The sequence below is a fragment of the Borostomias antarcticus genome (assembly GCF_949987555.1).
Source record: "Borostomias antarcticus genome assembly, chromosome: 22".
NCBI classification, from domain to species: domain Eukaryota; kingdom Metazoa; phylum Chordata; class Actinopteri; order Stomiiformes; family Stomiidae; genus Borostomias; species Borostomias antarcticus.
Window position 1 is genome coordinate 15,141,633 of NC_140255.1, and position 12,109 is coordinate 15,153,741.

Below are 12,109 nucleotides of genomic sequence, written 5' to 3' on the forward strand. Positions count from 1 at the left end.
GGAGGAGAGAACGAACGGCTATTTGGCACAAAATTTTGTTTTTTTGTTTGTTTGTTTATGGGACTGATTGGGCTAATTACAAAAACTCCCAAAGTTGAGCGCCATTAAGAGGGAAGTCTGCGGCCCCAGCGAAAGTGTGACGTGGTGGGGACGTTGTGGGGAGGCCTGTACATGTGGGAGCGAGGTGCTGTATAGCATGGGAGAGGGTGCTGACCAAGCTCTAACGCTGATTTATGTTGATAATGAACTGTTTAAAGTCTTGGAATGTGGAGCGATTTCAGGGCTATCGTCGTGACCAGAGATCAGAGACCTGGTTGATCCAGCGGAATTAAACGTAATCCCAAACAGTGAAACATGAGCATGGCTGGGCCACTCTACCCCAACTCAGTGAGTAGAGACTGGTGGGGTACGTGTGTGTGTGTGTACGTGTGTGTGTGTGTGTGTGTGTGTGTGTGTGTGTGTGTGTGTGTGTGTGTGTGTGTGTGAGCGCGTGTGTGCGTAAGCATACGTCTGTAAGGGGATGTGATATAAATTCATATAATCAATTTTCACACTCTTGCTGCACCTGTTGGCTTGTCGCCTTGTAAAAAAGCACACACACACACACACACAAACCAAGAATGAATCCATTACATGCACGACGATTCCACATTGAGCCGTGCCCTCCACACACAAAGACGCACTGTGAAAACAGGAGAATTGTGCGGTATTGTCTCAATAGGTAACACAGCTCATCGGGCTCAACAAAGGGCTGAATGAGTGTATTAACAATGTGAAAGGCTCGGCAAGACATTTCCTGAACAAAGCCTCTTAAACATCACATCCTCCTCCTCTGGCAACGGTAGTTAGAGGGGGAACCGTCATTTGGATGTACTAGTGTCTCACTTACCGCAATGTAATAGACCTTGGCTTTCTCCACCAGCTCCCAGTTGCGGGCCAGGTCCAGGTGCTTTTCCTTTTTGTAGCAGTTTGCGGCTGCCAGGTTAGCGACGAGGGACCTGCCGGAGACAGACCCCATAAATCTTCCGCTCCGCTTATCATCCATCTTAATTTTGCCTCAAAAAACATCCCTTAAAAACACCCGCAGCCTAGACTTTCCTTTGTTCTTCCGCGGTATAAAAGGATGATAATGGGTTTTTCTGGGAACGTCTGGGGCCAAGGTGAAAGAAAGGTTTTTGTTTTTTTGGGAGTTTCTCGACTTTAAAAATTGGCCATCGTCCCACACAGACAGACAGTCCACACAGACAGTCCCACAGACAGACAGACAGTCCCACATAGACAGACCGTCCACACACAGACAGTCCCACACAAACACAGTCCACACAGACAGACCGTCCACACAGACAGACAGTCCACACAGACAGACCGTCCACACAGACCAACAGTCCACACAGACAGACAGTCCACACAGACAGACATTAAAGAGGCAGGGGGGGTTTTCAGGGCCAACACTGAGTCATCTCAAACCTGTCATATTATTACATGACCTCTGAAAGTCCGTCATTAACTAAGGGTGAACAGCAACAGAAAAGCATTACAGCGGTAATTGCACACTCCTGTCAAGGACATGGGGCTGTGTAGAGCGAAGCAGGTGTATCATCATAACATGTTCAACTGGTAGTCCTTATATGTTTCAACTCCTCTATGGAGTGGCCATCCAAACGGGTAAAACCAACCGCTGACTACAAATAGAAATCGCTGGAATTCTCAGAACCTGAGCTATTTCCCGAGCTCACGAGAGGGACACCTCGGCTGGGAGGGAGGGAGGTCCGTTCTCTCATGGCCGAGCTGAAAAAACCTGTTTGTCACCGTTAGCATCGAAGAGGAACAGCGCGCTGCCACGGTACTTAGCGCGGGGCGGACGAGGGCTTGATGACGGCTATGATATGACAGCTGCGCTGGGGACTGTATCTGACCTGCATTCCAGAAATGGACTGGGTGGGGGGCAGGGTGGGGCGGGGCGTCAGTGCAGCTGTGACAGGGAAAATGAGTGTCATTACCCGCTAAGTCTAGTGGACAGGTAAGTCTGCTGGGGATACTAAAAAGATCATAGAACGTCTGCGAGTGAGAAACTAAGTAAGGCGATACGGCCTAGCTAACAAGACACCATTGGAGACTCACTGATAATCAGCAACATGACCTATATCATGTATCATGCAAGGACAGGTTGGGAATTTAGCATTATAAGCCATGTTATAAGGTTATTTATGATCATATACAACAGCCGATATCAAAGTTTCGTCAAATGGTGCACTCTTGAGATACAGCCCGTCGCCGCTAACACAATCAATGGATCCATAGGTACATAGATAAAACCCTCAAAAGCACCATAAACTCTCGTTTTCAAAGACAGGAAACTCACGAGCGGTCAGTGGTGTCCGTTGATGCTCTGGGGATAAAAATGTCACAAAGTATGCTTCCGATTGGGTTTTATTGATTAAATTATATCCATTGATATGTATTGTCAACAAAGCCAGAGATGTTTAGATTCATCCGCTTCCCATATTTGTCAACAAACACTTCTACCACCTAACACTATCAATGAAATACCAGCTGCAAAGCAATCCTAAGGTGAAAATAGTTCTATGATGAGAAATAAAACCCGTTCGGTAGCATACTTGTGGCGATTAAAAAAAATAAAAATCAACAGACACCAGTGACCACTCAGTGAGTATACCGTATTTGAAAATGAGAGTTTATGGTGTTTTTGAGGGATTATATCTATGCACCTATGGATCCATTGAGTGTGTTAGCAGCGACAGGCTATATCTCAAGAGTGCACAGTTTGACGAAACTTTGATATCGGCTGTTGTATATGATCGTAAATAACACTTTTTAACATGGCTTATAATGCTAAATTCCAAACATGTCCTTTAAAACATTTCATAAGGACTGAAATGGAATAAGTAGTTGAGACGAAATGGAAATGGGGGGGGAGTCTAGCTCCTGGAGAGCGGTGCTAATGAAGGCTCGGGGGCTGCGATACGCGCGCACACACACACACACACACACGCGCCGGCTCAAATCCTCCACCGTGATCATCTCTGGCCCCAGCGCGGCCCCTCCGGCGCCCTTTCCCCTGCCCTCCCCGGCCGTCTGTTAAACACCTGTAAGAAATACCGGCCGGCCTCCTCTCCTCTCCTCTCCTCTCTCCCTGAGCACGGCGTGTGACCTTTTCAGATGTCAGAAGCCCAGATCAAACCAGCCCTGGGTAAGGCCCTGCCGTGGCTGGGGCCGGCGCAGCAGAGCAGAGCAGGGCTGGCTGACTGACACCTGCAGTGGTGGGGGATGAAGGGCCAGACGGAGGAGTCTTTAGTGAGGGGGCCTATCGATCCACACACACACACACACACACACACACTTAGCGCGTCAAGAGCCGGGCGGAGTGGAGAGCGGTGTGTGTCGGTTGGCGGTGGGCTATGATCTCTGCTCTGTCTTGAGACGTGTTGATGATGATGATGCTGGCGTGAGAGAACCCAGCAGCCTGATAGGTGAGGACACACACACACACACACACACACACACACACACACACACACACACTGCCATCTCACACTCTGGGGTGGGGGGGGTGTCAGGCAGGCTGGAGATGGATGACACCTCACCAGACCAGGAACCCGGCTGCTGTTTTCTTTCCAGGGGCCTCTTGAGCTACGGCTTCCCTTTAATGATGCGCCAAAAACCCTCTCATCCCATTGGTTGGTAGTACCCCCACCCCTCATAAAGGCGGGTCATCCGAGTCCATTTCCTGCTAAGGGCGGCGGCGGCTCACCTGTTGTCTCCGGTGATGCAGGCGGCGCAGGTGCCGGTGGGCTCCTCACTCTGCTCGTAGTAGTGGGCGTCAACATGGGCCTCCTCCGCCTTCTGCTTCAGGATCTCCCCGAAGCGGTCGGCGCCGATGCAGCCGAAGAACGTGGCCACCTTGTGGGGCTCCTGGATCATCCACTGGGGTGTGTGTGTGGGGGGTTGGGAGGGGGGGGGGGGTGCAGAAGATTGAATTGTCAACATCACACAAGCTGTTAATGGTAAACACAACATACAAAATAAGAGTGTTTTATAAGGACCACGGTTTGAGTTTGTCTTGATGGAGGTGGCATACACACACACACTGTAGCTTCGCAGCCCCAGACACACACACACACACACACACACACACAGCTTGCAATTTTAAAATTTGAAGGCTGTGAACGGCAGACATAAACAAACCCGGGACCTATCCCTGCTCCACACAGAGCCTCTGTTCTAGCACCGGCACTCCCTGCTGCAGGCCCAGCTAAAAACAGTCGGATCACCTTATTTACACAAACCCCATAATTCAAGGTTCCATCCCACTTTTGCAAACATAAGCACTCTGTGAGAGTGTGGGTGTGTGTGTGTGTGTGTGTGTATGAGTGTGTGTGTGTGTGTATGTACCCGGCCGTGGAGACACCCTCTCATTGGTCGAGGGCTACTTCTCCTCCACGGTACTGACAGCGCCGATGTACTCAGTGACTTTCTACCTGGTTGATGAGAGAGGGGACCGCTCAAATCCTCCTGCTCTCGGGTTTAACCTCCAAAGATTTATTGACGCACAACGCTGCCATGTTTGCTCATTTTTATTGCGGCTTCCTGTTTTCCTGCTGACGGCGGCCCCCGGTGAATGAGATGTAGCCGCTTTCAGGGATGACCCGCATATGTGTGAAATTAATCATTTCACACAACCAAATAGCATCTCAGAGGGGCTGGAAAATGCATTTTCATCACCCCGGCGTCCGAAGAGAGTCGCTGCTGTGATTGTGCTCTCAGCCCCCAGCTCTCTGGCTAAACCAAGACACAAGGAAAAAAAAAAGAGTTGCCTATGAAAAAAACAAAAACAAAAAAAAAGAACAAAACAATTAATGGCTTTTTGTTTGGCTCAGGTTTGTTTTCAGACTGTTGGAGCCAATTAAAATGATGGCGGATTAGATATGATGGAGAATCTTTGCAGGGAGAGAGACACTAAACAAACAGTAATAAAAACAGATATGACTGCTGTCTCGGTTGTCCAGGAGCGCCCTTACCATGTGTCAGCTTGAGTCACAGGCAAACACACGCACACACACACGCACACACACACACACGCACACACACACGCACACTGATCCGCACTGTGAAAGCAGACAGAAGCGCACACTTCTTCCCCCTGCCTCCTCCCGCTGCCGGCACCTCACACTTATCAAGGTCACCGGCTCGGGAACACGTCAAGTCCAATCAGATTTTCCCTTAGCTGCGATGAGCTGGGAATCCAAGGTTAGGAGCTGCAGGCTGTAAATAATGACAGAGCGGCCCCCTCCATTTGCAGGCCTCTCAGGTGGGAATAGAGAGGGCCACTCAGGGGCCCCTGTCCCCCTGGTGACAGCATGGTGAATCACAGCGCCTCCCCCCTCCATCCCTATCCTCCACCCCCGCCTCTCTCTCTTTCTCTCTCCCTCCCCCTCCCCCCTCTCTCTGTGTGACCGTAGGCTTGGCTCTCCCTGCCAGCTCAGCTTGTCATTTTACAGGGTCATTAACAGACACACACCTGCACGAGCACATGTGTGTGTGTGTGTGTGTGTGTGTGTGTGTGTGTGTGTGTGTATGTGTGCGCGCAATGCATGAGCACACAGTGTACCCATGCAGACATGGGCTTTGGCTACATGCACTACTACACACATATGCTCCACATACACACACGCAAAACATGCACTACTACACACATATGCTCCACATACACACACGCAAAACATGCACTACTACACACATATGCTCCACATACACACACTCAGAACATGCACAAACGCTTAAATGCTAGCATGCACATACTGCACGTACACACCAGCCCTGTCTAGTCACCCCCTAATCACATACACACACAAAACAGAGATATGGAAATATGTATAAATTGTCATCATTACAAGCATGTAAAAAAAAAAAAAAAGAATAAATTCTCAGTCCAGCACAGGAGAAGGGGGTTAGATCGATTCATTTTCCCTCCAGGAGCTTTGCAGACAATCCCTCTCCGCGACCAGATTAGGGGAGATAATGCCTCCATTATGACAGGGGCGCTGTGAGCAGGGTCACCGGGAGGTCACCCGGGCCAGCGCCGGGTATTCAGGCTTAGTCACATCCCCAATTACACCGCAGTGGCACAGGCAGAAATTGGCAAATGTACATCAAGGCGCTTCATTACTGAGGGGCAGCTCCAGTGAAATTGAGCAGCAGATGAGACAGAGAGAGACATATTTGGCCCCAGGCAGCATGTTAGAGAGAAGGGGAGGGAGAGAGAGAGAGAGATAAAGGGGGAGAGAGAGAGAGAGAGGGAGAGGGAAAGTGGGAGAGAGAGAGAGCGAGGTAAAGGGGGAGAGATAGAGAGAGAGAGAAAGAGAGAGGGAAAGTGGGAGAGAGAGAGGGAGAGAAAGAGGGAGAGAGAGAGGGAATGAGAGAGAGAGAGGAAGACAGAGAGTGGGAGAGAGGGAGAGAGAGGGAGAGAGAGTGACGGAGAGAGAAAGAGGGAGAGAGAGAGGGAGAGAGAGAGTGTGAGAGAGAGAGGGAGAGAGAAAGAGGGAGAGAGAGAGGGAGAGAGAGTGTGTGAGAGAGAGAGATAGAGAGAGAGAGAGTGTGTGAGAGAGAGAGAGAGAGAGAGAGAGAGAGGGAGAGAGAGAGAGAGTGTGTGAGAGAGAGAGAGAGAGAGTGTGTGAGAGAGAGAGAGAGAGAGAGCGAGAGAGAGGGAGAGAGAGAGAGAGTGTGTGAGAGAGAGAGAGAGAGAGTGTGTGAGAGAGAGAGATAGAGAGAGAGAGAGAGAGCGAGAGAGAGGGAGAGAGAGAGAGAGTGTGTGAGAGAGAATTACCAGATCCTCTGGAGGTGCTGGGAGTCTGCGGTGTCTCAGGCAGCAGCTCATGTATATTTACTTAACTAGGGAGAACACCGGTCCCCAGATACTAACCAGGGTCCCACGGTACGACACGGCGACAAATCCCCCCAGTACGCACATGAAGAGGAACCTCAACCAAATATGAAGGAGGGAAATAAAATACCTTGAGAGGTGGCTGGAGGGAGGGGGGGGGAGTGGGGAGAGGAGGAGAAGAGAGGAGGCGGAGAGGAAGAGGGGAGGAGGAGAAGAGAGGAGGAGGGGAGGAGGACTAGAGAGGAGGAGGAGAGGAGAAGGGAGAGGAGGAGGAGAGGAGGAGGAGGGGGAGGCTGAGGGAGAGGAGGGAACCTAGGGGAGGAGAAGATAGGAGCAGAGGAAGTCTACTAGCTCAGGGCAACATGGTGATAAGTACACATTATGTTAAGTGGAGGATAAGTCTGGCATCTTTTTTCATGTTTGGCTTCCATTTACCCACACAATCCCTCCCCCCCCGACTGGGCCCAGACAGCTATTAATTATGACATCTTGTGGATGTGATGGAGGCCCACTCTGGGAGCTGACCCCGGCCGGGGCCTCAACATCCAGCAGCTGCCACTCTTCACCGCGCAGGCGGGTGGGCGGGCGGCCTTGCATGGCGGCCTCCGGGAGGCCAATTACGCTGCCCGGGTGAGGCCGGGCGGGCCTCAGACAGACACACCGTTCAGGATTCTGGCCCCAGACCCCCACTAACGCCATAAGCTATTACTCTCTCTCCCTCTCTGTTCTTCCAGCGTCTCTCTCTCCCTCTCCACACCCTCACACCCCTCACTCTGTATATTGATGATGTAGTTATGGACCTCTAGTTTTGATACCCACCCTTGTAAAAACATCGTCTTGTTTCCAGTCTCCCTCAGGGGTCAATGGATTTCTACCAGTCGCTGAGAATCATTTCTACACCATTAATGATGCAATTCCAATGCAATTCTGATGCAGCTTAGACGCCGCTGCGAAAGTTTGGAGAGAGAGAGAGGGGGGGGGGGGGGGGGGGAGAGAGAGAAAGGGGGAGGGAGGGAGAGAGAGAGGGAGAGAGAGAGAGAGGGAGAAAGAGAGAGAGGGAGAAAGAGAGAGAGATAGAGCGGTTGATAGACGATGCCGCGGCTCCCTCGATCCCTCGCAACAGAGACGGCAGTATGCCTGCGGGAGAGCCCCAGACCCGGCCGAGAGCCCCAGACCTGGCCGAGAGCCCCAGACCCGGCCAAGCTGCCCAGACCCGGCCGAGAGCCCCAGACCCGGCCGAGCGGCCCAGACCCGGCTGAGAGCCCCAGACCCGGCCGAGAGCCCCAGACCCGGCCGAGAGGCCCAGACCCGGCCGAGAGGCCCAGACCCGGCCGAGAGCCCCAGACCCGGCCGAGCGGCCCAGACCCGGCTGAGCAGCTAGCCTGTGGAGCTCTCAGACTCGGTCGGTTAAGCGTCCGGTTCGCTCGGGTTCACCCTTAAAGCAAGAGCAGCGGGAGAGGAGTGGTCCGGCCAGCGCCCCGCCTCCGCCACTCCACCTCGCTGGCCTGGGCCCCAGGAGGAGGGGCCTGTCCGTGCCTAATGACGGACACATTAATTACAGGCTTATCAACCCTGCCGCAAATTCAATAGGCTATTTATAGAGGCCTAGAATAGCTGTATGCGAGGGGGGGGGGCTGTTCTCCTGAGGTAGTCGGTAACAATCTACTCCCTTCTCCTCCTCCTCTCTGACTACCCAGTCAACACCCCCCACCCGCCCCCTCCACCCCTCCCTCCATCCCTCCCTCCATCCCTCCCTCCATCCCTCCAGAGCCAGAGGTGAAGCAATATCCACGTTTATGTAGTTAAAACAACAGCAAAACATCTGTCTATCAAGACCTGTCACGAGAGCTCACTTTTTTGCTAAAGCACGGTCGGGGGGGTGGGATGGGGGGGCTCGCCGTCAAGAACTCTGACACTGATGAGGTCTGGCAGCTTCCATTAAATCACTCTTTCCTGTAAAGTGCCAGCCATCAAAGCCACGGGCTGAGAGTTTTTCACTCAATCAGGTACCACACAACAACCCCCTTCCTTCCAGCTCTTAGGGGCCAGAGCTTCTGGTCAATAACTCCTATCAGTTCAATTTCATGCACAGTTAGCCGTGTTGGGGTGCTAGGGCACTGCTCGCGCTGGGGTTGCTATATGTTGTTGTGTTTTCCCCCTTCTCCGGGTGGGGGGGGGGGATAAGTGGGGTTGGGGGGCCTGGAGTGGAGTGGAGTGTGAAGAGGGGGGGGCGCGGCCAGCAGACCCCTGTTTTAACTCCACTAGTCACCATGGCTCCCCGCCAGGTTATTAGCAGGCTCACTGCTTTGCCTCAGTGACACAGTTAACGGAAAAGGGAGAGAGGGGTGGAGAGAGAGAGAGAGAGAGAGAGAGAGGGGGGGGGGGGGGGGGGCTGTAAATGATCAACAGGATAATGAGCTGATTATCAGTCAAAGGCATGGATAAGCTCTCTGCCAGTGGTTCAGTCGAACGCTGTCTGTAATTACTGACGGAGGCAGGGAGCAGAGCAAGCGCCTGGGCCGAGGACGGACTGTCGAGGAGGGAGACAGAACGCCGTGGTCCTTATCTCCGACCGTATCTCTCCGGCTGAAAGGCCCAGATCACAGGCGTGCCTCCCTCAGAAGTCGCCCCGCAGTAGAGGCGGTCTCGCGCTGTCGTCTCATCATCCCGCCATCGTGTGGTCGGTTTACTGGCAGTTGGAGAGCATGACAATGATAAGATTGTCCGCGTCGACGTCGGACGGGCTCTAAACCAGACAGGGGCAGGTACGGTCGGGAGACTCGCCACCTCCAGCCCCCAGTACAGGACGCCCCTGGATCCCACAGACAGGGATGGGGAATGGAGGGGGGCGTCTCTTAGGAATAGAACCCCGGGGGGAACACCGTGTTCTGATGTTAAACACGACAAGAATGTGCCCGCCCCCCCACACACACCCCTCTCCTCAAAGAGCTATCAAAGGGCAAGGCAAGTTGAGAGAGCACGCTAAATATCGCCCACAACACATCTCTCTGGAGGATCTAGGAATAGGAGATGGGGTCGCTATCTCCGGGCGCCAAGTTTATCTAAAAAGGACCCCCTCACCCCCCCTCCTGTCTTCCTTGTTAAACACACAGCCTTGATTTGTTTTCTGCTGCTGGAGGGGGGTGAATTATTTACAGTGTAAACAAGGTGATGTTGTCTCGATTGAAATAAGATACTAACCCCCCCCCCCCCCCCCCCCCCCCCTCTCTCTCTTTCTCTCGCTCCACAACAGAGGCCCCCTTCTTACCTGGCTGCCCTGAGGGTCCGAGCCCAAGTGATGCAGCAGCAGCTCGGCTCGGCTTACAACACCGATACAGATACCTCCACACACACCGATACAGATACCTTCACACACACACACCGATAGATACCTCCACACACACACACAACGATACAGATACCTCCACACACACACACCGATACAAATACCTCCACACACACACACCGATACAGATACCTCCACACACACACACCGATACAAATACCTCCACACACACACAACGATACAGATACCTCCACACACACACCGATACAGATACCTCCACACATACACCGATACAGATACCTCCACACACACATCCCTTTAGGGGCGGCTGTAGCTCAGTTGGTAGAGTGGGTCGTTCAATGATTGAAGGGTCAGTGGTCCGAATCCCAGCTCCGACTGTCCACATGTCGAAGTGTCCTTGAGCAAGACACCTAACCCCAAACTGCTCCCAATGAGCAGGTTAGCACCTTGCATGGCAGCTACCGCCATTGGTGTGTGAATGTGTGTGTGAATGGGTCAATGAGAGGCCATTGTAAAGCGCTTTGAGTGCCGCTAAGGTGGAAAAGCGCTATATAAGTGCAGTCCATTTACCATTTACAAACACACCGATACAGATACCTCCACACACACACACCGATACAAATACCTCCACACACACACACCGATACAGATACCTCCACACACACACCGATACAGATACCTCCACACACACACACCGATACAGATACCTCCACACACACACACCGATACAAATACCTCCACACACACACACCGATACAGATACCTCCACACACACACACTGATACAGATACCTCCACACACACACACCGATACAGATACCTCCACACACACACACCGATACAGATACCTCCACACACACACCGATACAGATACCTCCACACACACACCGCGTTGGAGCAGGGGTCAGTAGGACGGGCTGAGCCCCCAGACACTGGGCGGCAATCCCTGGTTTATTTGCAGACACAATGGGGGTCTATAAAAACACGAGTTGATTTACAGTGTGTGTGTGTGTGTGTGTGTGTGCGGGTGGGGGGGGGGTGGGTATTAGCTGATCATAAAGTGGCATTTGTGTTTGTGGGGGTTGTTGCCGTACAAGGCTCGGAGAGGGAGATGATGAGGGACCTTTGGAGCTAAAGCCTCTAATCCTATCTGTGGAACGTGGGTTTCCAGCTGGTGTGGGAGTGCAGCTGTGCTCTCTCCCTCTCTCTCTCTCTCTCTCTCCCTGCGTAGGCCCTGGTCCCCGTGTCACAGGTGAATTTCTCCCCCCCCCACCCCCAATTCCCCAACCCCACCCCACTCCCTCCTCCGGCCCGCGTGGTGGATTTGCACGGTGCTTTGATCTGGCGGAGGTGGCGGCGCCCCCCGTGGAGTTCGGTGACAGCGCGGGTGATCCGGAGCGGCTTCTTTTATTTGATTTTTTTTAACCCGCGCCGGGTGACAGCCCTGGGGTGGACGGGTTTCGCTGTGGGTCAGGCCCGGGTAAATTTGACGTGGCAACGCAGAAAATTCACTTCCGACACGTCAGCAGAACGCTGGCGCCGGGCCTAATGGTCGTCTGACTGCATCCTGCAAGGTGTTCTTGAGAATCTGTGAGATGAGCTTTATAGCATGTCCTTATGGTAGAACACGCAGGCGCCTTCCTCCTCCTCTCACATGGCATCCATGTTTGCGCTTCACCAGCTGCCGCCACAATGTATTGCTTACCAAAGATTATACAGTACCCTACGTACAGTGAGTCTCTGTAAGCAGCTTAAGGCCTGATTCATAGTCGACGCAAACAAAGCAAGCTACGTTGTGAACGCAAGCTCCAACATGGCTCGAGAGCTTGCGTTCTGTGTTTTGTTTTGTGGAAACGCAAGGAATTGTACTATTGCTTGCGTCAAGTGACAAATTTCGGCATG

At 52.6% G+C, this 12,109-nt stretch overlaps 1 protein-coding gene across 1 annotated transcript in view; it reads right to left on the reverse strand.

The window, feature by feature from the left end:
- Positions 1–12,109, reverse strand: part of adkb (adenosine kinase b) — a gene marked incomplete at its 3' end in the record, with an annotated part of 103,635 nt that overhangs the window by 56,887 nt on the left and 34,639 nt on the right. Inside the window, exons 5-6 of the mRNA XM_084455870.1 lie at positions 3,773–3,945; positions 890–998 (exon numbers count right to left, since the gene is read on the reverse strand). Coding sequence (XP_084311996.1) covers positions 890–998; positions 3,773–3,945 — 282 coding nt within the window. The remainder of the gene's footprint in view (positions 1–889; positions 999–3,772; positions 3,946–12,109) is intronic.